This window comes from Gallus gallus, chromosome 3 (genome assembly GCF_016699485.2).
Source record: "Gallus gallus isolate bGalGal1 chromosome 3, bGalGal1.mat.broiler.GRCg7b, whole genome shotgun sequence".
In the NCBI taxonomy this organism is placed as follows: Eukaryota; Metazoa; Chordata; class Aves; order Galliformes; family Phasianidae; genus Gallus; species Gallus gallus.
This window is the reverse complement of record NC_052534.1, coordinates 20,606,857-20,630,859: the sequence shown is the minus strand read 5'-3', so window position 1 is coordinate 20,630,859 and position 24,003 is coordinate 20,606,857. Positions and strand designations below refer to the sequence as shown.

Genomic DNA, 24,003 nt, shown 5'->3' with positions numbered 1-24,003 from the left:
ATTAGTAACTCACTGATTTCCTTTTATGTGTGCATTGAGTATTTTGGGCAGGAAATAAAGAAAGAGTGTACACGTGAATCAGAAGAAGGTATGTTATGATGTGATCGCTTCTTTAGAAGACTACTTAAAGAAAGCTATGAAGAAGGAAATGCCTTATCTAAGAATGAAAGCATGGTGACTTCTGAATATTACATCACCAAATGAGGAACCCACAAGCAAGACATAATTTCTACTGTAAGTACTGATAGTGTAGATAAGTGTTTAATTTAGTTGAACTTTGCCATTTGTAATCAGTTTCCATGGCTTGAGGTGGTGATGGATTAGAAGGAATAATTAAATTAACTGATTAATTACATTGGAGAAAGGCATCAATGGCATATGCATCGGTTGTAAATAACAGTATCTTATTTTAGTTCTTTTTTTGTGTGGTTTTTTTTTTTTTTGTATTAAGATCTGATTAGACACAAAGTTGTATATGAGTTAAAGATTTGCCACATCTGAACAGTATTGTTTAAGAAAATTGTATCAGTTATCCTGTGGACTGTTACTGAGAATGCTTCTTTGGGAAGTTGGACATCTCCTTTGATATGATCACAAATTTGACTGTAATACTGTGCATATTTATTTCCATATAACAATGTGATGGTTAAGTTGGAGCATGGAAATTAGGAAACTGTTGAATAGATGGGTATTTATCCAGACAATCACTTAAATCATAGTTTCACTTAAACACATTAGTGTAACTAGTCCTGCTGTAGATAATATTGGAGGTCCTCCTGTTTTTCCTGGGGAATTATCAGCAGCTATATAAAATTTGGAAAGTTTTTCTCAAGCCCTGAAGGAAAATCCTATCTAAAAAGGAGGAGAGGGGACAAAAACTTATACTCTGTTGCATGGAATAAAAAATCTGTTTGCAGATTTGGGTGTATCAAAAATTGTGGCCAGCAGGTCAGGGGAGATGATCCTCTCTGTCTACTCTGCCCTGGTAAGGCCACATCTAGAATACTATGTCCAGTGCTGGACTTCCTAAATAAAAAACAAGGATCTCCTAGAAAGGAGTCCAGTGGAGGGCCACAAAGATGATTAAGGGCCTGGAGCATCTCCCATATGAGGAAAGGCTGAGTAACCTGAGTCTAGTCAGGTTGAGTCTGTTCAGCCTGGGGAAAAGAAGATGGAGGGGAGGATCTGATTAATAATTATAAATACCTAAAGGGATGTCAGAGGCAAATGAATGAAGCCAGGCTCTTGGTGGTAGTGTGTAATAATAGGACAAGCAATAATGACCTAAAACTTGAACATAGGAAGTTCCATACAAACATGCAGAAGAACTTCTTTATGGTAAGGGTGACAGAGCACTGGAACAGGCTGCCTGGAGAGGTTGTGGAGTCTCCTTCTATGGAGATATTCAAGACCTGTCTGGATGCCTACCTGTGCCACCCATAGTAGGGTCCCAGCTTTAGCAGGGAGGTTGGACTTATCTCTTGAGGTCCCTTCCAAACCCTGCAATTGTGTGATTCTGTGATTTCTATTCTGCTTGACTCAGAAAACAATCTTGCACCACAGGTTTCTGAATTAGAGATACATCATGGAATGTGATGTACAAGTGTTTCATTTGTGAGTAAAAAATGTTCTACTTTTATCTGTCTATCTGAAATCTTCACCGAATATAAGAATAAACAGGATCTCGAATAATATTTTTGGATTAGGGATAAATTACTTATCTTCATAATTAAACCTTTAATACCATCTAATGGAACATGGTTATTTAAAGTAGTTTAGTTGTTTACGCAGAAGTGTTTCCTTTGGTTCACTGTATATGGTCCTATGTTTCTGAAAGTGAATAAGATTTGTATGTATTCAAATGCTTAATTGTTCTGAAATTATGCCTCTCAAAATACTTAAGTTTGGGTTTTTTTGAAGGACTACTTTTCCTTGGATTAATTAAATCCTTTGTCGTATATTCTTTTCACTGCTTTAAGGTGTGCAATATGCATGTAAATGCTGAGGTTAGGATTACTAATTAAAAAGCTTGACCTATGGTGATTTCTTCTTGTTAGGTGTTCATTCATTCTCTGCTCTCTTAGTATCAGTGATAACATTCTTTTCTCCAGAATTATTTTAACATTGCTTTCTGACCAATGTTAGAAACTTTAGATAACCAATTACTCATTATCTCTACACCTGAAGAATGAGTAGTTCTGAACTTTTGGAAGCCAATGAACTCAAGTGTTAAATTTTAAATACCAAAAACAGATTCCACACTCCCCCCCCCCCCCCCCCCCCCCCCCAAAACCCCAGTAATTTTCTGTCAAGTTTTATCCTGTGATCCTTAAGAGAATAGAAGACGACTTGAGTAAATTATACTGAAGTACCAAGGCAGCCATAGCACCCAAGCGCAGCTGTTCCATAGCCTGCAGCACTGCTACAGACTGTTCATGACAAATGAAAAATACTTTTGCAGAGTCAGAAGGAGACCTCAGACAGGCAGAATGTAATTACCTAGCTAGAATTTGAAAAAGACTGCAGGATCACCTGGGAAATAAGGTGTTGCTTGTTGTTAGTTTGGTGCCAAATGGAAAACATTCTTAGATTTACTATACTGAATAACCTACAGTGCAGTCATGATTTTAAATGCCAGAACACAAAAGAGAAAAAAAGTAGTGTCAATAATTTTCATGCTAGTAAAGAAGCATAATGAAGGAACACCATGACCATGGTACTATATATATATATCTGCATTTAACAGGTGAGAATAATTTCAGAGCAGATATATGACATCAATTGGGTGAAATTGCACTGAATTTATATTTAAAAACAAAAAGTACTTTTCAAATGAAGGAAGTGGTTCCTCCCTCCACTCTGAATTAGAAGTTTCACACATGGACTTGGATTGGTAGGATACAGTCCTTTCCCATATGGTTAGCATTAAATCTGAAGGGTATATCAGAGTACATCTCTGAGGAGAGTTTGTGCACCACATAAAAGGAAGGTGGAGGTAAATATTAACTACAGACTCCAGCACAAAAACCCTTTCCTATGAAAAATAACACATAATGCTTATGAGCTAACATCAGATGTGATTTCAACATTGTGTCTAGCAAATATTTATTCCATAACCCTTCAGTGTTATTGATGCTGTTACAGTATTTTCAGGACAGGAGTTGCAAAAAATGAGGAAGGTGAGGATAAGAGCAGACAATCAGAAACAGTCTGATTTCACAACAGCTCTACTTCTTTTTCTGACAATACGGGAGAAACTGAGATGAAAGTCTGGTCAAGAGTAGGAAAAAATATATACTTCTGGTATTTGTAATAGCTATCATGCTTAAAGTTAAGGGAAAAGAAGTAGAACGCTGTTGTGGAATTGGCAGTAATTGTTTGACCAACTGTTGACTTTGTTAGTATTTTTGCACTGCCTGTTTTGTGCTGCTGCCAGATTAATAATGTATTCCTGTGATCTCCATTCCATTATTCTATTGATCTTCAAATTTTATAATTTTCTAGATTAGCTAAGGAGCCATTTTAATAAATATATCCAGGCATTAGTCAGCCTACTATGGCTGTAAGGACTTAGTTTGTAGAACTATTTAAATTTATTTAGGTGTAGTGTATACACTTTGTGTTTCCCATGGCTATTGGTCAGAATTCTCAGCATTTTAAATTTGGAAATATACCAGTGCAGACCAGGGGGGAGCTGAAAATTGTTTGGACAGGGTAATGAAATAGGATTTGAAGATGTTTGAGTGAAAAATAGATGGATTTTATTTCCTAGTAACTGTAAGACGTTAAATCTAAAAAAAAGTTCTAAACAATACTGACAAAGCATGTTTGAGAAGTAGAGGCATCACATTGAGACTAAATAGTTTATTAATGTTCTCCTTTTATTTTAGTATGATTGATTATCACAGATAAAATATATAGTAGTTTAATTTCCTCATATGAAAAACCCCTTCTCATCTTTATTAATAAGCAATGAAAGGATTTACTTCCTCCATCCACTTCTGGAAGGAGAAGGACATTGCTCAGTGCTGGCAGGCCAATTCTTACAGCATTCAGCATGCTATAATATGGAGATCTTCAGTATAATGTGGTGAGGCACAATGCAACGTGACGACAAATATCTTCCACTGTTTTAGTTATTACATCTGTATTTTTTCAGTAGTAGGGAGAAACAAATAAGTGATTTAAAGTAGTCAAGGCTGCTTTTTAGCAATTTCATATTTTGACACAATACTTAATACATGGATCATTAGAGCAAAACGTAGAATTGTGCATGCATCATTTTTTACTTACTCAAAGTGAGCACACCTTTCTTAAGGGAGGTCAGAGAAGTCTGGGAGTGAGATATTCTTGCTTGTGTCTTTGCCAGTAAAGATAAAAGCAGGTTAACAAGATGTAATATACTGTAATCAAGGATTCTACAGTAGTCTAGCACAAGTTAGATTTCCTCTATTTTTTTTCCCCTGCCTCTTCTTTCATGTTCCCAGGAGTTTAGGTCAGGATCCAGAAGTTTCTTTACTAACAGTTCACAGTTCTGCCTTTTTAAGCAAATAAGATTTGTTATGCTGTAGTGATGGGTAGAGTAGCTCGAAATACATCTTTGCCAGTGAGATCTGTTCTCCACCTGTGCAGGGCACTTAATTTCTCTTGCTGTATACTCTGTGTGTAAAATAGGATCATGAAGACAATATCCCCTTGCTTTTGCTTTTTGCCTCCTTTATCTAACTGGACTGAAAAGTTCCTGCTCTAGGAATTGTTTCTTGATGTGTACTTCAGTATATAAGGGTGAGGAGAGGCTCTGGGAAGGTACTACCCTTTCCCAACTGTGTTCTCTTGTTCGGTCTCAGACATGATCAGTACCTTCTCAGCTATATGAAAAGTTTGGTTGATAGCTTGTAGAGTCAGGAGGCTTAGCTGATGAAGATCTCTGCCAGGGTGGTAGGAGAGATAACACAAGTCATATTTCAGGAGGCCAATGTTTTGATTTCAGTTTTCCTGATACTGGATTGCAGTTTTTTCTACGGCTTTTCACTCCAGACCTCCTTGTAAAACAGGATGGCTGGGATTAGAGCTTTCTGCAACAAACTTTATCTTGCCCCTATCAAACTAGGTCAAGCTGACTTCAGCACATCTCTGCAGCTTTCCATTCCCCTGTTCTTCAAAGAACTAAAGTCCTTTCTGTGCTTTGACTAAAGCAACTGTGTGCACTTCAGTAAAAATAAAAGACTGACAATTGTGACAGAGTTCTAGATTAGTACTTTAATCCTGATGCTGAAGTGCAGATAATTTACAGAGCAAAATCTTTTTATTGTATTATTCTTCTCAGAAACTTCAGTAATATCAGCCTGTGGAAAGGGCAGTTGTCTTTGATTCTTGAAATAAACCCACTGCACTGTAAGGATATTTAATTGACTAAGTAATCAATATTTAATTTTAATTTTAAGAAGTCTGATGTGTTCTATGTTATGAAACAGTGAGAAGGATTTTAAAAATTGGTATTTGAAAGATGTCTTCCACATTCTGCAAGTCTACACTCTCAGATCTATAAGAGACATGCTGTTCTCAGGCATGAAAGTGAAATTCCTTTGATAGCCCATAATGTTTTAAGGAGAAATCTTTTTTTAACTATGTTTATTTCAGAAAGACATGAAATTAAAAACAAAGCTTAGGATGCATGAACCCACATGAGACAACATAAAGCAATGAAATGCCAACTAGTGAGTTTGTAGCATCAAATTTTGCAAAGTTCTAGTTAAAAATAAATAGAAAGAGAATCAGGATGCTGTTTTAAGGAATGAAGTGAATATCATCGCTCCATGATATCTAAGATGTTTTAACTAATGTCTAATATAGAGGCATTTTCTCCCTCGCTCTGTCATGCTTAGTAAATACTGAGCTGCAGGAAGTGTCTCCTTTTTCTTTAATTCAGACTAAATTTGAAAAGCGTAATTCTTTTTGTGGATGAACAGTCCTCTTGTAACACATAAATGCACGTGTGGCCAGCAGCCGCAAAGTAACACTTTGAGGCAGTGTTCTAGATTTAACCTTGGAGCCACTTATTTGATTCTGGCTTATGGAATGGATTTGCAAACAAAGAACAAAGCCAAAGACTTAGCTTAGAAATGTGTTGTTTGCATGGAGTTCTGTACAAGTGTGAGCATGGGGCTGGTAGCACTCTTCAGAGGTTGCTTGCGCTTTGCCTCTTCTGGGAAGAAATTGGTATATTTCAAAGAAAATATGTTTATTTTAAACAACTTACTTGATACAGTTGTAGATTCATGATGACACTTTTTCTATGAACAACAACAAGAACAAAAAACCCATTTCTGTATGTGTTAAAAATTAACTATCATGAAGAATGGTAGGTAGATTTCATTACTTCAAGATATTTCTTTTTGAAATTAATAGTCAAAAGAATTGTGATTCTTAAAAATGTATGGCAGTAAAGTTCTAATCTTCAAAAGCTCAAACTTTGAATTTTGGGCCAAATTAAATACTACTAACATCTGGAGGATCTTAGAGTGACTGATATCACATATTATGTTAGATGAAAAGTGCCTGTTCCCGGTTACATAACCAAAGCAAAGCTATTGCTTCATCTTAATTTTGAGTCTGCACATAATTATTTAAACCTTTTCCCTTTCCCAGACTTGAAAGTCCAAAATGTATCCTAATATCTCAGGTTAGGTACTAGATATATTTTATCTCAGAAAGAGTGGTAAAGCATTAGAACCAGGAGATGATGGAGTCACTGTCCCTGGAAGTGTTCAAGAAATGTGTAGATGTGGCACTGAGGGACATAATTAGTGGACACAGTGGTAACGGATTGATGGTTGGATGTGATGACCTTAGTGGTCTTTTCCAGCCTTGATGATTTTGTGATTCTAATAACTCTAGATCTGAATTTATTTTTTTTTTGTCCAAGTATCTTGGACTCTTGGCAAGTTAGAATAGTTATTTAAGAGCTTCATTGTGAAATCAAGAGATTCAAAATATATAATTAGGAAACTATTTTGTTTACTTTAAGATCAGGATTAAAATTATAATATAAATGCCATACCAATGATGTGGAGTGGTAAGAGAAACCCAGAGAAGGATAACATTTTTTCCATGAAACTGATTAGTAGTTTGAGAAGTTGTTCCAGTACAACAACACAATGGACACGGATAGGCCAGCTGGAAAGCAACTAAAAAAAACTTGTCAAGTATCAGGAAAAAATTGAGATTATAATTATAGTGGTCTCCATACATAAAGTCAATAGGATTTTAATCAATATATATATTGATTGACAAATAGAAGAAGCCAAAATACATTGCTTATTTCTGTATTTTACTTGGACCAAGCCTCACATCAATATATGAAAACAGTATTTTCATTTCATATGTTCCTTCCGGTACTTAAAGGGGGGCTAAATAAAAGATAAGAAAAGACTCCTTATGTAAGAGTCTAGTGATTGGACAAGGGATAATGGCTTAAATTCAAAGAGGGTAGATTTTGATATTCACTAGAAATTCTTCACTACGAGGGAAGTGAGGCACTAGAACAGGCTGCCCAGAGAAGCTGTGGACGTCCTGTCCCTAGAAATGTTTCATGCTGGATGGGAATTTGGGCAACCTGGTCTAGAGGGAGGTGAACGTGGCTATGGCAGAGTGGTTGGAACTAGATGGTTCCTTCCAATCCAAGCCATTCTATGGTTGTGATTCTATGTTCATACTAAGAACTTTATGTATAGATTATTTAGGGAATAGTGCTAGATAATGGAAAATTCCCATTGACTTGTCTTTAGATGTACCTTGGATTCTTATTTGGCAAGGTAAGGACACTTGTGTGAATTTTCTCTGTTGTATCTAATAATCCTTTCATTTTTTTCACCACTGTTCACAAAAAACATGAGGAAAAAAAAACTCCTCAGTGGGAGACATGCCTACATAATGACTTTATCTCACTAATATTGCTGTTATACCCTCAAACAGCTCTTCCAATTTTTCTGCCTACCATTTGCTTTATATTTGTTTACAAAACTATTTGGTGTATTGTGTGCACCACCAGTCTTACGTCTTACGAAAATGCTGACACCATGCTCTGTTTTCTCAGACTTGTAACTTTATCTCCGAAGTACTCTTATGAGGCTGCTGCAGGACCCTTTCAAAACCTCATTGTGCCCTCATTTTCTTGTTGATGAGGATAGCTTCTGAGCTCTTACCTCACAGAACTAGATGTGAGAGTTGCAGAGACTGTGCCTGAAATTGAGAAGTTGACTTTTGTCACGTGGAAGGCCTGAGCTCATATCACATCCCTGCCTTGGAGCACATGGCCTGAGGTTATACAGCCTCTGTAGCTTTGGGAGCTGATTCTTCAGCCTTGTTTTGGTGTCCTCTTACAGTGTGAGTTAATGAGGCTGTTGGCTGTACATGCTGAACCACACCCATGTCAGAAGGGATCCGTCTTCAGCCCCACCATTCTTGTTGTGTGGAGAAAGCAGACTTGGACACCGATATACTTTGGAACAAGATAATGGTACCTAACTGTTTGCAGTACCAGTTGTGCTTGAGCTGCTGTTCTCCAGTCCTCCTGTAGAAAGGGAAGTAGATCAGCAGAGCTCTGCTGACATAGTTCAGCCCTGTTGTAGTTGGTATTTTGGAATATGAACTACGTTTTGCCATCTGTCTTCTGAGTCACAGTAATCTCTCTTCATACTGTCAGCAAACACAAGAGGAAGGACATGAGAGATACTGTGATACTCTGTAGCTTCTCTTGTTCCCTGGATGTGCCACTTGGAGTTGAGTGCTTTCTGGAAGTGGCAATTGCTACTTAATGTGATCACAAAGGCACTATGCCCTATTCCTATGACTTCCTGAGAAATGATCAGATCTCAGCTACAGCAAAGGCCACTGAACAAAGTAGAAATTAACCGTATTTTTTTCTTTAATCTGGGACAGAATTTTTACCTTTGCTAAAATGTATACTAAAGAAAAAGTCCACTGAAAGCAATAGTGAAATGCAGTCAAACCAATGCTTCGCTGAAGATGCTTCACTGGATAGTTTTTCTCCATCATTGACTGGATACTGCACGTGGACTGTATAAGTGTTTGGGTAATCTTTTCATTAGCTGCCTGGAGTTGCTGTGAGTCTTGCTTCACTCGGCATAATGCAAGCTAATGTTAGAGAATTCAAATAAGATGACATATAACCTATGCCTCTTTACCAAGAGTAGGAAAAAATTAATTTGATGAAAACCTCAGAAGGAGGAATTGATACTGATAATGATAATTGATACTGATAATGATATACTGCTGTTCTTCCCTAAAAGAATATATACTAATATTGCGTCAGAAAAATCTGCTCTTTAATAATATGAGGAGAAAAATACTATTTTAGCATCAAGTAAAATTGTCAGAAAGAAAAAGCTGTGTGCTATTGACCTCACAAAATGAACACTCATTCCACTAATCCTGTGTATAAGGAGCCTTGGATGTTTATATTCAAGAATCTAGGTTTGCATATGTGTTTTGCACCTGGGGTTCTATTGTATGGTAAAATGAAGGCACACAGATCAGGAATGAAATTCAGTATAAAATTTTTCTATGAAGTGAGTTATGGATGCTATTACTTCCACAAAGATCTGAGCACTTACATGAACAAGATCTTCACAGCTAAAACATACTTAACATAAGTGCAAAGCCATGGAATAGGTTGGCATAAATGGTCAAATTAAAAACTTGTGGATAAAAAGTATGAAATGTCACTTGACAGAAATATGGCAGGAAAGAAAAATGTACCTATACTCCAGAGGCACATTTTTCATCAGGCTTTGCAGAAGTGTTTGGGATTTCCAGTAAACCATAGCCAATGCTGATTTTCCACTGTAGAAATCCTTTTTAAAATTGTAGATGCAGAAACTCAAGATTTTTAAAGCTGTGGGGAAGCAGGACTGAAACAGGACAGTGATGGTAAATGTGACTGGCCAATGTGACGCCCATTTTCAGAAAGGACTGGAAAGATGATCCTGGTAGCTACAGGCCTATCAGTCTCACCTCGGTGCCAGGGAAGGTTATGAAATGGATAATCTCGGGTACCATCACGGACCAATTAAAGGTCAACCAGGGGATCAGGCCCAGTCAGCATGGGTTTACCAACGATAGATCCTGTCATATAATGAAATCAGGTTTGTCAGACAAGGTGACCCGCTTAGTGGATGAGGGTCAAGCTGTCGATGTGGTCTACCTGGACTTCAGTAAGGCCTTTGACACTGTCTCCCATAACATTCTAGTGGAGAAGCTGGCTGCCCATTGTCTGGATGGGTGTACACTCTGCTGGGTAAAGCACTGGCTGGAGGGCCAGGCCCAAAGAGTCGTGGTTAATGGAGTTGATTACAGTTGGTGGCCAGTCATGAACGGTGTCCCCCAAGGCTCAGTGCTGGGGCTGCTTCTGTTTAATATCTTCATTGATGATCTTGATGAGGGGATTGAGTGCACCCTCAGTAAGTTTGCAGATGACACCAAGCTGGGAGGGAGTGTTGATCTGCCAGAGGGGAGAAGGGCACTACAGAGGGACCTGGGTAGACTGGATTGATGGGCCGAGGTTAACGGCATGAGTTTCAATAGGGCCAAGTGTCGGGTCCTGCATTTTGGTCACAACAACCCCAGGCAACCCTACAGGCTTGGGGAGGTGTGGCTGGAAAGCTGCCTGATGGAAAGGGACCTTAGCGAACAGTCGGCTGAATATGAGCCAGCAGTGTGCCCAGGTGGCCAAGAAGGCCAGTGGCATCCTGACTTGTATCAGGAATGGTGTGGTGAGCAGGACTAGGGAAGTCATCCTGCCCCTGTTCTCGGCATTGGTAAGGCCTCACCTCGAGTACTGTGTTCAGTTTTGGATACCTCAGTACAAGAAGGACATGGAGGTACTGGAGCAGGTCCAGAGAAACGTTGCCTCCAGGCAACGAGGCTAGTGAAGGGCTTGGAAAATCATGCCCTATGAGGAGATGCTGAGGGAGTTGAGGCTGTTTAGTCTGGGGAAGAGGAGGCTGAGGGAAGACCTTATTACTCTCTTCCAGTATCTGAAAAGTGTTTACAGTGAGAGCGGGGTTGGTCTCTTCTCACTGGTGACAGGACGAGGGGAAATGGCCTCAAGTTGCGCCAAGGTAAATTTAGGTTGGATGTTAGGAAACACTTCTTTACAGAAAGGGTGGTTAAACACTGGAATAGGCTGGAGATGGTTGAGTCACCGTCCCTGGCTGTGTTTAAGAACTGTTTGGATGTGGTGCTCAGAGATATGATTTAGCAGAGGGTTGTTAGGGTACTATGGATAGGCTGTGGTTGGACTTGATGATCTTTGAGGTCCTTTCCAATCTGAGTAATTCTATGATTCTATGGTGAACTTATGGATATCTCCATCTGTATGATTGGTGATTGTGCTGTGAGGCAGCCTGTATGACAGATCTCTAGACAGAAAATCACCAGCTCTTAAGCAGAATGTCTGTACTGGCATAGGCTGATAGTCTTCAGAGTTAAGAGTGGGGAGGAGTCTTTTGTTATCTCTACTGAACTCCCAACCATCCTTTTGAAATCTTCCAATTAGGTAGGGGTTTGTCTGGGAACCAGTGTTATTTTGTCCCATAGGCTGTACTGTTTGCTCCCAGATGTATTCACCAATCCATTGGGCACTCTACGTTTGTCATTTTAAACTGATGTGTAGGTGTGCATCAGAGCTGTTTCCCATAATCTATGGAAAAATTGATGGGAAAGGAACTCATTAATGTAGTTTACATATACTGCAGTTTATTCAGCACTGCATTTTGCCATAGCCAGACATGGCTTGTGTATTTGGACATAGTTATACTCTGTACTATAGCTATGAGTGCCTTGTTTGCATTGCTACAGAGTAAGTATCCAGTAATAGGAACATAGGACACTTGTGGAAGATAAATATCTTCATCCAGGTTGTGGCAGGTAGGACTAGGCAGGAGGAATGCACACCTGGAATAGAAAGGATAAGGCTGTGTTACTATCATTTGTTGGCATAAATTGGAGCCAGTGAGAAATATATATATATAAATATGTATGTATATATATATAAAAATATAAAAATATTTGTGTGTGTATATATATATATATATTTTTTTTTTGAGGTGTAACAGTGTTTTCCATGCCAGAAGTGAGTTCTTCAAGGAAAAATAAGGCTCTTTGACCACAGGAAAGCATTGATCTAACTGAAACTTCTCATGGAAATCTGTGTTTCTTCTCCACTATAGCCTCAGCAGTGCAATTAGGCTACTACTTGCTAATACTAGGCTAGCCAAAGCACTAGATCAGGCAGATTAATGATGACTCTTGAGTCTCCCACGTTCCCAGAAAGAATCCTAACCTACAGTCTGCATGGCTCTCTAGGATGCAAGCCTTTTACTTGGTTCTTCACCCCAAAACACCAACCAACCAAACGAAAGAACACCAACAGAGCTACATGAAATAGGACATTTTTATGGATGGGATGATCTAGCTTCTGGCTACCTGTGTTGTCAGTGCTCAAGCTGCCTTCTTGATCTAGCTTCAGCAGTTTACTGTCTCCTTAGGTCATCCTCAGTACTGAAGAAGTCATAGCAGTCTCTGACATCCATTAGATGACACAAAAAAGAAGGCTTTTGCTTACCCAAATTAGGAATAGTTCTGAACAACAAAGAAAATGAATATGGAAAAATCTTGAAATAAACCCCAATGTTTAGATAACCAAATAACCCGTAATGAAACCACACCACTCTTCTTTCCCTTCTCTTCTTTCCTAAGTCTATCCGCAAACACTTATTTTGTTCCTGTTGATTGCAGTTCTGTCCCAGAAGTGGTTGTCCTCCTTTTCACTATCGCATTTTTTTCTATTTTATGTGGGTGGGTCCTCTTCAGCAATTTCCAAACACACAGCATATTATAAACAGAAGTATACTGTATGTGAAAATAACCTTGATAACCTATTCAAACATCAGAGAAAAAAGCTTTGAGATTGTGTTAGAAGGGGTAAAAAAGGGTTAGTAACATGAAGAAATGGATAAGGAAGGAAAAGGATGTTCCTGCTGCTTCTGAAATCTCTCTTCAGACTTTTTTACTTGGCACTTTGACAGCTCACAATTTAATTTCTTTTTTTTTTTGGTCATCTTAATATTTAATCACAGTTTTTAATTATACTAGTAACTTGAGGCTACTTCTTAACTCAGCAATAACTTCATCTTCTATTAATAAATGGCATACATCCTTGGTTTTGACACTTACTTGCTGTAAGTGTTTTGACTTTGGTGGAACACGCAGTCCTGGATGCTGCTGTTGCCTCTTAAATCTCATCTTCTCAAGTTATCAGTACAGTGTTTCACCCTGATGGTGATGAGTTGGCATAAAGGTGTTCACTTGTCACTGCGGTTCTTAATATTACTGTTGCTAAAAATACAGGAAATCAGAGAAAAAAAATCTTAAAATCTTACTCTAGGACACATTCTTATTCAAAAAAATGTTTCTTCTCTTTAGGCTGGAGATGGGATACCCCAGTGCCTGAGAACTGTGGATTGCAAGAACGTTACATCTCAGTTTGCATGATGGGGAGGGTTTGGGATGAAGACCTTGGGGTTTTTGGTCTGTACATCAAATTGACCCGAATTCTAGGGTTCCAACACTCATTTTGACAGTGGGATGCATTGGTTTGCGGCATGAGCCAATGGGCATGACTTCTGCTGGGATGCAAAGGCCATCCAGCCCAAATCCACGAGGGAACAGTAAATGTTCTGGCATCTGTCTGGTCTATATAGCTCTGTGAGAACTTGAGAATGTGGCTTATGGGATCAGAGGGGTTGACTCTCTCTCCTGACATTCTGAGACCGATCTGTTTTTGCAGGCAGTGTGTCAGATGAATGTTTTTCATAAACTGACCAGAGTGTTTTACAAAGTTAGGTTTTTATTCTCAGCCTCTTCATTGAGAGATTGTTCCAGAAGCTGGCGCTTCACATGCTTTTTGTGATTTCCAGCCTAAATTTATTCACAGAATGGTTTTGTTTTTTTGCCAGCATGATCCATTAGCTCGAAAAGGTCTTTTTGATGTGTCTTCACAAAGTAATCAGATCTTTTCTCAGTTTTCATTTTGCAAGAATGAGTGAGCTGAGCTTTTGTAGTTTCCTCAGACATGATCAATCCAGAAGTCTTTTCTGCTCGACTTTAGCTTAATTTTTATGGAGCACTTGTGGCTAGAACTAAGTGCGTTTTTCCCACTGATGTTTCACCAGGGCCCGTGGATTGGCATGTAGCACTCTGATAGCACTCGCTGGCTGATCTCTGCCACATATGTATTTGTGATATCAGAAAAAAATAATCAAGAAGATGATAGATTTAAAGGGACTTCTAATAAACTGATTTGAATAGGCTAGAACAGCCCACCGGATTATGTGGCACTTTGTATTTAGAACACACTGGCCAATGTGGATAGTGTTGTTTGAAGGTAGGGCTGAAAGAACCAGTACCAAAATTATGTGAGGTTTGGTAGCTTTCTGCTTGGGTGCCAGAAACTTTGTATTCCTTGCAGAAAGGGATAACTCTCCCCTTTCACTTTAAGAGACCTGGTACTCATAAGAATCTCCATTCTATGGCCACAGAGCTTATATTAGACTCAGACTGAAGGCAAAGAAGTGAAGGATAATTGAACCTTGAATAAATGGGTGGAAGTGTAACTTCCCCTGAACAAGAACAGCTCCACAGTGAGAGAAAGACAAGGGGCAATCTCCTTCCCTCACAAGCTTCAGTATTATGTACACTTGTTACATATTTGTTAGTTTTTATTTGTTATTTAGAAAAGTTAATCACAGTTACAAGATCCAACTTGAGCATTTTCATAATAACCGCCTCAGAGCACTCTCTGATATCTGAAGATGGGATAGATAAAGAAACAAGCATTCAATGTCAGAAATGTAGGGGGGGGGGGGGGAAAGCAAGAAGTGAAGAACCTGGAACAGCAGGTAAGCACTACAACCATTGCACCTGGGATCCTCCATAAATGCATTAGGTGGAGGCATTAAAGGAGAATTTTGTCTCTTCAAAAAAGAAAAGTTTCTTAAAAGAAAGATCGGCAAAACAAGCTACTCTTTTTTTTCTTCCCCAGTAATTTTGGACCAGAATCAGTGGATGCTGTTTAATAGCCTACAATTAAAGAAGATGAATGTAATTACTAGTTTTTTGCTAAAAAGAAATTCAGAAGAGTAACGCTCTTTGAAAAGGAGTGAAATTGAGAGATTTAATCATTTTATGTGAAATACATAAAAGAGAAAGTTATATAATATTTTTGTAACAACTTTTACTTTTTTTCAGTGTTCAGATGCTTATTTTGCAATTGGATTGCAGTGGTATTTGGAGAGTAGAACTGAGAGAGAAATATCAAGTAGGAGTCTGGCTTAAGTTTAGATGAAGTGGTGTTACTTGGCTAGGCTGCAGAGCATGCTTGGATGAGAGTGCAAGCTTTAGAAAGAAAAGAGGTGATGGCACAGTCGATTGGGCTGACAAACTAGTCTTACCAAAAAAATGGAGTGACAAAGTGAAAAAAAATAAAACAGTTCAGTTGTCACATGGAGTGTATTTGCAGTAAGAAATTTGAAAGTTTACAGCTGAAGGAAAAAAAAAAGGGGGGGGGGAATGAAACAATATCTGAGCTCTCACAGTGCTGCTATTTTGTAGAGAAAGAAAGCTATCTGTGGAAAGTCATACCTAAAAGGAAATTAAGTATTTTGCAGTGTAGAAGGTTGTACTGTGGAAATTGCTCAGATAGAGCTCTCTCAGATGAGTGGAATAACACCTGGAAGATGAGTGGGAATGTTACTTAAAAGTTGGATATTGATACGTGGGTCAGTATGAAATCTTGAGTCATTTGAATACCAACCAAAAAGCCCAGATTGTGCAATGGTAAATTTGGTTCCATAATAGCTTTGTACAAACTAAATATAATTGGAAAGCAGTATCTTGAAAGCATGGAATTTTACTTATTGTTGATGGAGACAGAGGCAATACAACTTCTCACAGAGAAAATATATAAGCTAGAAGGCCAAGAGCACTTAGAGGCAGAAAGAAAAACATAGTTTAAAAATAGACAACCAAATGAAGATACAGACAGCAAAGGAAAAAAAAAATTATAAGAAAGCAAATTTCCCAAAGAAACAAGAAAATAAAAACAATCATTGTTACTACTATAAGAGAATGCTAAAGAAACCGTAGAAAAAAGATCAGAAGTAGTTAAAAATACGTGCATGATAAGGAAATTTTCTATTCACTGCATCCATTATGCAGTGCATTATGCATTTGGAAATATTAGGAAAAGAAAGTTCTTTAAAGAGGAGGAAAATGGCCTGGTTCTTTCAGTGCACACTTACTACTGAGTATACAAAGAGCTGAACTGCAACCTGCTTAAAAAATTCTGTGCCATAGGAAATAGGATGTGTCTAGTCACTATTTTCTCATTCTCCTTGATAAAAGTAGACGTAACAGCACTTGTCAACTTCAAATTCCTGGTAAGGAGCAAAGGAATAAGTCAGTTTGAATAGTTGCCATGCTCTCCATTGTGAATTGGTAAGTGACTGTTGTTTGGCTTGGTCCATGCACTAATTTTTAATAATAATAATTGGACTTCTGTGATAGTTCCAATTTATCCAAAAACCAATCTGTGCATGCTTCTTTTCAGGTACACTTTTTTTTTTTAGTGTTTGCCTTTTGAGCTTTCATGCAGTTGGCATTTTTTGAGAGCTGTTCTGTGTTGAATGCCCAGGGAAACTTCTTAAGCAGGTAGTCTACTACTTGTTGTGATATGCAGGAGACCTTCCTGTTCCCACACCTCTATGACCCAGTTTCCTCACAGGGAAGCTTAAGCCCTGAGTCTGAGAGTGAGCTGTGGCATGTTGCCGCCAGGTGCTGTTCTGAGTGATCTGTGGAGCAGGACCCTGAAGCATGCCAAAGCTTGCATGGGAAAATAAATACAGACGTGGCCACGGATAATGTGAGAACTGAACACTTCTTAAGTTTTTAGGCTTCCTTTGAAGTTGATGGGAATTTTCCAGAATAAGGTATGTGTTAAAATGAAATAAAAATATTCAGTTGTGGCCTGTTAGGACATGGATGCCAGTAGGAAACGCTTTATTGCCGAAATCATAAGCAGCTAAAAATGTGGGGATTAAGGGTACCCCACCCAATTCATTGCTAGTTAAAGTGGTCAAAGGTAGCTGGAAGATGTGAGCCCATATCTCCTCTCCTGTCTTCTGGATAGGTTCTTCAGGTGCTGGGTTGGTCGCCTTGAGTGGTGTCTCCTAGCTCTTTGTTCTCTCCCATTTCTCACTCCCTCTTCTTTTTTGCTTGTCAGGTACTTTAAAAAGAAAACACCAAAAATGACTTCTAGAATCTGATATGCAAACAGATCCTCCTTTGAGAGATTAAAGTAATAGTGACGGTGTTTGGTCCACTTCTGGTTCAGCTGCCTTGCTGGGTGTCTAGCTCCTGGAGTTCCTCTCTTTGCTGACTGACTTTACTCCTCTGTTAAATAGAGAGTTCAAGCTCTAACTTTGGGCTGCATCTGCTACATTGGAAAGACAAATAAAGCTCAGTACATCAGCAAAAACATGGTGACTCTTAAATCATTGTGTTGGCTGAGCTGAAAGAGCCATGGTGGAGTCACAGGAGGTAACAACCAAAACTTGGCTGACTTTATTTACATTACTGTAGTCTAACTCGGGAATCACACCAATATACAGGAATTGAGGAAGCAGGGATCTCAACTGGGAAAAGCACTGAGTCACATACCCTTGCACTATTACAAGCTGCTGGGCCATGTAGTTCCTTCCACAAAATGGTGAGGCTCCAAGCCCCTGGCTTGGCACTATACATTCTGTAGCATTAAGTGAATATGAGGCTAAGGAACATAAAGTTCTGTACTTCTGCAACACCTTCTATAACAGTATGTCTGTATTAAGGGAAGAGTTCTGACCTGTGCTGCAGGTCAAAAATTCTTAAGTGGATGCCACTGGTATGTTCAGCTGCATGATAGCTCTGATCTATACTGCATTGTGGGACTGTGTAAACAGGATCAGTATTTATTCATTATTATAAACTGATCACAATGCAGTAGTATTTTAATATTATAATAATAATCGAAGCCTATTGCTACTGGCTAAATCTAGTACTTGTAGGTAATCTGGAAGTATACTTACCTATAGTGTGCAAGGAATACACTGAAGGATGTGTTGCTGCTGGTTCATCAGTAATTGTTATATATGGCTTGAATGTTATTAACTTCAAGAGAAACAAGTTGTGTTTTCCATATAAAGCTTTCTGTTAAACATTCCTCACAGAGCTATTTTGTGTATGTTCTTCTCCAAGTGGTCATTTGAGTGACTGGAAGTTCAGCGGTTACTGACAGGTTGCTTTCTTGTCTAAAACCAAAGGAATGTGTCAACCCTTGTACACAGCAGGCATTCAAGCACTAATGAAAGTGATTGATGATAAAATAATTTTTTTTTGTACTCTTCTGTCATCAACAAGCTATTGGGATCAAGAGAACACTGGGATATAAATTAATCTTTCTTGAGTTATTCTAAACAGTCATCTGATGGGCCATTTCTTTGATCTCGTGGTTGAAATTGATTAATTCTGTTAATTAATGTGTTTGAACTGATTTAGCAGGAATTTTCTGCATGTTGCAGCATCCTTGCAGGCTTGTCTTCATTTGTAACAAGCAAAATTGCTAAAGAAGTCAAAGTGAGATGGTGTTGGTGTGGTATTTGATGACTAAGACTGATGATGACTATCAGTGATAAATATCTGTAGAAGTGATCAGATGTATTTTGTTTCTGCACTTGGATTTTTCATTGAAACTGTCACTTGTTAAAATGTATAAACAGTCCTTGGAACAGGAACTTGTCCTCCTCTGCCAAGCGAATACAGAATCACTAAGCCAGGAGTGTTTTTTTTCTCTCATTTGCTCCTTTTCCCACCTCAGAAATCTTGAAATCTACAGGAAGAACTGGGATTGCTTGAGTGTTGTTTAATGCCTGCTAGGTTAAAGCACTGTCATACCTCTAAGAAGATGCCTCAAATCTCATACCATCTTCTTATTGCCCTGTTGACTACTGAATAGATTCTGATTAATGGAGATGGTAGAGGCTAATTTCCACATGGAGTCTGATTTTTCGGGTAACCAGACTGGATCTTACAAGCTAGAGGAGACACATGGGGTGCTCAGGATTGTAAGAACAGAGGGCAGCATGCATGAGTCCAGCAATGTGTCAGGAATTGGTGAGTATTAAGCATGCCCTGCTGGAACTGGGCAAGTCCTGGTGACAGGCTCTTACCCATCTGTCTTTCTCTGAGGAGAAAGATCATAGAATCACAGAATGGCCTGGGTTGAAAAAGACCACAGTGCTCATCTAGTTTCAACCTCCCTGCTATGTGCAGGGTTGCCAACCACTAGACCAGGCTTCCCAGAGCCACATCCAGCCTGGCCTTGAATGCCTCCAGGGATGGGGCATCCACAACCTCCTTGGCTAACCTGTATTCAGAAGAGATAATTGGATTCCTTCCCCCCATGTTCTCAAAGAGCTCTCCTCTCCAGTCATTGCACTACTGCATGAAAACTAGCAGAGCCTTTCCTTTATAAAGAAGGAAAGGCTCCGCTAGAGAGACTTTCTTAAAAGAAAGTGGCAAATATCCCTACATTTTACATACGGTTTGTTCTGCTAGCCTTCCAGAAAAGCCTTCCAAACAAACACCCCTGAGGAGATAAGTAAAGAAAGCCTATTTTCTGGGTCAATTGAGCGTAAGGAAGACATTAGTGCTAAGCAGCAAGGTGGGAAGTGTATTTGCGTCCAGAAGTAGAAGTGGTGAAAACTGAGCCACACAAGTTAAAAAAGATAGGGGTTTTGAGGATCACAATTTTCCATATAGGTGCCTCTGCCCAAGTCAAATGTCACATCTGTGTCCTGCATATTCACACAGGAAAAGCAAACATAGCTGTCATAGAGATAACTCAGAACAAGAGACGACACAGACATGAGAGGTACTGTATTTGAGCTAGCTTGCCATGCTGAGTGCCTTGCTTTAAAGATTCTACCTGCTTTACCTTCAGGAGCTGACTGTTTTGGAGTTGTTCTGCACAACCTTAAGCATGTGGCACTTTTCTCAGTATACCCACATGGCTGCTTGTGGGTATATTCATACCCCCTTACATCTGTTATACCTGCGTGTAGATTTGCCAGCAGAATGTAGGACCTACTCCCTGCAACCCCGTAAAGTAGTAATAGGGGATGTTTCCCCCACAGATCTACATTACTAGTCACAGTACTGAGACTGTAGCAGACTTTCCAAAATTTTATGGCCAGTTTTTTGTGAGTATGAAAAACCATCACATCTTCCCTCTAAAATAAAGAAGGAAATTACCAATAAGTCCAAAAGAATATAGTGCAAATCTTCAGCCTGAGGCTTCCTCACTCACTACTTATGTTGTATTTCTTCTCATATTCTTGCAGGACAATTCCTTAAGTAAATTTTTTGAGCAGTAAGCACCTTAATATCTGAAGTTATTATGAGAGAGAACATGAAAAGCTTGGGAAGCAATAATTTCAGGAATTGACTTCTTTATGGTTTTTCTATTAGCTTCTCTTGCCCTATTTCTTAAATTGGTATATTCTCTCTTTCTAACAAAATGCATTACAGGAAGCTTACATTTTTTTTAATTTATTTTTATTTTTTTACAGTAGGTCACTTACGCTATAGCTGTGGCTAATATAAATAATCTGGAAAAAAAACAAGTCTGATATAACATAAGTGAGATTTTACAAAACTATTTATAGGGCAAGCAATCTTTTTGAGTAAGTGATTATAAAAATATTAAAGCACTGAGGACTTTAGAAATAGAAAATCCTTCATGTCCAGGCAGCTGAAAAATCACAGAAATGTAATAATATTAATATTTGCTTCTTCATGTGAAGAGGTCAAATAAAGTAACTTTCTCACCTGTCCCAGTCCTAAATGTGTTTGGTTCTACTTATTTCCTGGGGTATTTACATCTGGGGCATACTATTTTTGCTATCAAAGTGGAAAATGTAGGCCAATTGTCCCCCAGTAGTACGTGTATTTTCCTTAGAGCTGGACATCAATTTGTAATTTTCCTCTAAACCACTAAAAAAAAATGCTGAAACTTTACAAAGCAGTGGAACCATTAATGCTTGACATAAGTGGCATAACAATTATAACTGGAAACTGTCTTTCTAGGAAAAAAAAAAAAAAACCACCAAAACAAAAATAGAGAGGTTTACAAGTACTTTAAGAACTGAAAGGATGAGGCTGAACCTGTAGCCTGTTCTCCTGACAGTGTTGGCCATTGCTGCCAGCCAGCCCAGGATTCAAATACCAAGCCCTTAATTTCAAGGTCTACACATAAAGAAAATGTTCAAGTGCAGACATACTGAACAGTGTCAATGCACAGTGTATCTGAGTGACAGCTGTTCATTTTTCTTGCTAAACACTGGACTTTTGATCCAGACTCTTGTCTGCGTTGTTCTGATAGTACCTTTACTACAGCAGGTAGATTTGGTCACTGGTAGGGAAGGTGATTTTTGGAGATAAAGCTAAGAACTTGTTTGGTGAATGCCAGGCTCTAATTCTCAGCATTTCTATGTGATACAAAATTACTTATTCACCTCTTTTTAGGTGCTTAAATGTGAATCTAGGAGTTATTTTTTGCCTAGAAATTTCAGAACTGGAACTCTAGGCTTCTTTAAATTAAATAACCATCACTAGCAACTGCCATATTTTGACATTAGCATCAGTGCACAGCTTAGTTTCACAGTGTGATTTGTGAGCTTTGTGCCTGGTATGGAGGGAGGAAAAAATGACAAAATAATTGAGAAGAGATAAAATAAGACGTCTATCCTTAGAACAAGTAATGAAATTAAAAAAAAAAAAATGACTATAAATGCCTGTCTTTCTATAAAAAAAAAAATCTGTACCATCTTTTCCAGATGCCTCTCCATGCAGCTTAGAGACTGCCAGAAAACTAAGCCTCCTGTGCACATTGGAAAATAATTAATATATTTCATTGAATTTTTTTCTTATGGTTACTGCCATGTAAAATAAGTCTGTTGCTTTTTAAATTGTAGATGATGCTTAATGTAATACTTTTTCATCTGCTCATTTGTATTCTTTATTCCTGCTAGCAAGTTCTTTCATTATCCCTATACAGGATTTATTTGGTACTGCTGGGCTATTCTCTCCTCTCCTCTCTTCTCTGATTTGTTTTATTTCTTCTAAAAGTTATTTGTGGATTACTGTACACAAAGAGCACTAGCACTGTTTTAGGTGACTTCCAGTGTCCTCTCTGTATTTTATTTTATTTATAGATTCTTATGCTAAAAGTCTATGTAAATGTTTTCAGAATGCCTTAAAATGTTAATGTGCTACTTTGCAAATATAACATCAAATTCACAAAGCAGTGTTTAGAAGCAAGCACCCGCTTAATTAAGAAATCCTGACTTTAGAGTTAGCGTGAACTTTGGCCATTCTCTTGTCAGGTCTCACATGTGTGGTCTTATGTGCGTTTTGTTTTCTTTCAAAGTATTCCATGTCTTTTTTTCCATTCTACAGAGGCAATATATAGAGATTAGGTTTCCATGTCATAAGTCATCCAGCTGTGTCACGAAAATCTAAAAGAACAGTTGCATGATTTCTGCTAATGGTTGTGGACAGCCAAATACTAGTTCTAGATATTCCCATTGTCAGTCTCCTATTTTAAAGAGACCACAACTAGCAAAAATGAAAAATAAATGGCAAAATGGCAATTTTGTAGAACATCTGGATGATTACAAAAAACCACATATTTGTAATCAACCCAAAGCAACATCGAATATCCCTCAAGGAAATTACTAATTCTAAGTAGTATTAAGTTTATTCTGTGCATAAATAAACCTTAATAAAGGTGACATATGGCAACTCACATTTATCATTGATGAGAATGGCATTGAAAAGTTAATTATAGTTGTTGCCTCTGAAGCTGTCCAAGCATAACAGATTTGTGAAAGCAAATATGAAAAAACAGTGGCAGAACATGTGACAAATAAATCCCATTAGATCTGGTAACACGATGCAGGCAGGGAGGAAACCCACTGGGAGATCTGCAAGCCAGTAAAGAAAAATACACATTCACAATATTAATTACAGCAGTGAGTACTTTATGGATTCTAAAACAACTTCCCACTTGCCACACATGGATAAATAGATAAGAATTACTAGCGGTGGAAAGAATTAGAGCCTAATTAAAACTGACAACTGAGCTGTATGATAATAGATGGGCACATGTAAACATTTTTTTCTATGAATTGATGAGGTGAGCAATGATGACTTTTCTACTGAACAAATAATTCATAGCATTGTAAAACAGATACTCCAAGCAGGTAGAACTTACTAATACATATTCAAGTTGCAGTACATAATATTTTACTCATTTAAAAATGCAAATTAAAAGTGGTCACGTATTTTTAAATGTTGCAGACTGAGAGATGCAGTAGTAATGTAAGAAGTCTTTAATCAGGTTCGCAATAGCCATGCTGAAGATTCATTCTTTTATGTATGCATGCATTTGAGCAAGGGGAGCAGCTAGTGGGAAAGAGGCATTGAGAGGCCCAGAGAGAGCACAAAGTGTGGATAAAGTAAGGAGCTTGATGCTGCCCATGCCACTGGAGCATGCACAGCACTTGCAGCCCCTGGGCCCCCACTCTCTCTTCTTGTCTGCTCAAAGGACAATGGGCTGCATGCCATTGACAAAGCCTTTGACACAGTATTCTCCTGGAGAAGCTGGCAGTCCATGGCTTGGACAGGCATGCTCTTTGCTGGCTAGGGAACTGGCTTGAGTGCTGGGCCCTGAGAGTGGTGGTGAATGGAGTTGAATCCGGCTGGTGACCAGTCATGAGTGGTGTTCCCCAAGGGGGTGGTACTGGGACTTGTCCTGTTCAGTAT

The 24,003-nt window shown here is 38.5% G+C and overlaps 1 protein-coding gene across 1 annotated transcript in view; it reads left to right on the top strand.

The window, feature by feature from the left end:
• The window catches only part of KCNK2 (potassium two pore domain channel subfamily K member 2), a 126,410-nt gene that overhangs the window by 22,262 nt on the left and 80,145 nt on the right, over positions 1–24,003 (top strand). The window contains exon 3 of the mRNA XM_004935320.5: positions 40–234. Coding sequence (XP_004935377.1) covers positions 201–234 — 34 coding nt within the window. The 5' untranslated portion in view covers positions 40–200. The remainder of the gene's footprint in view (positions 1–39; positions 235–24,003) is intronic.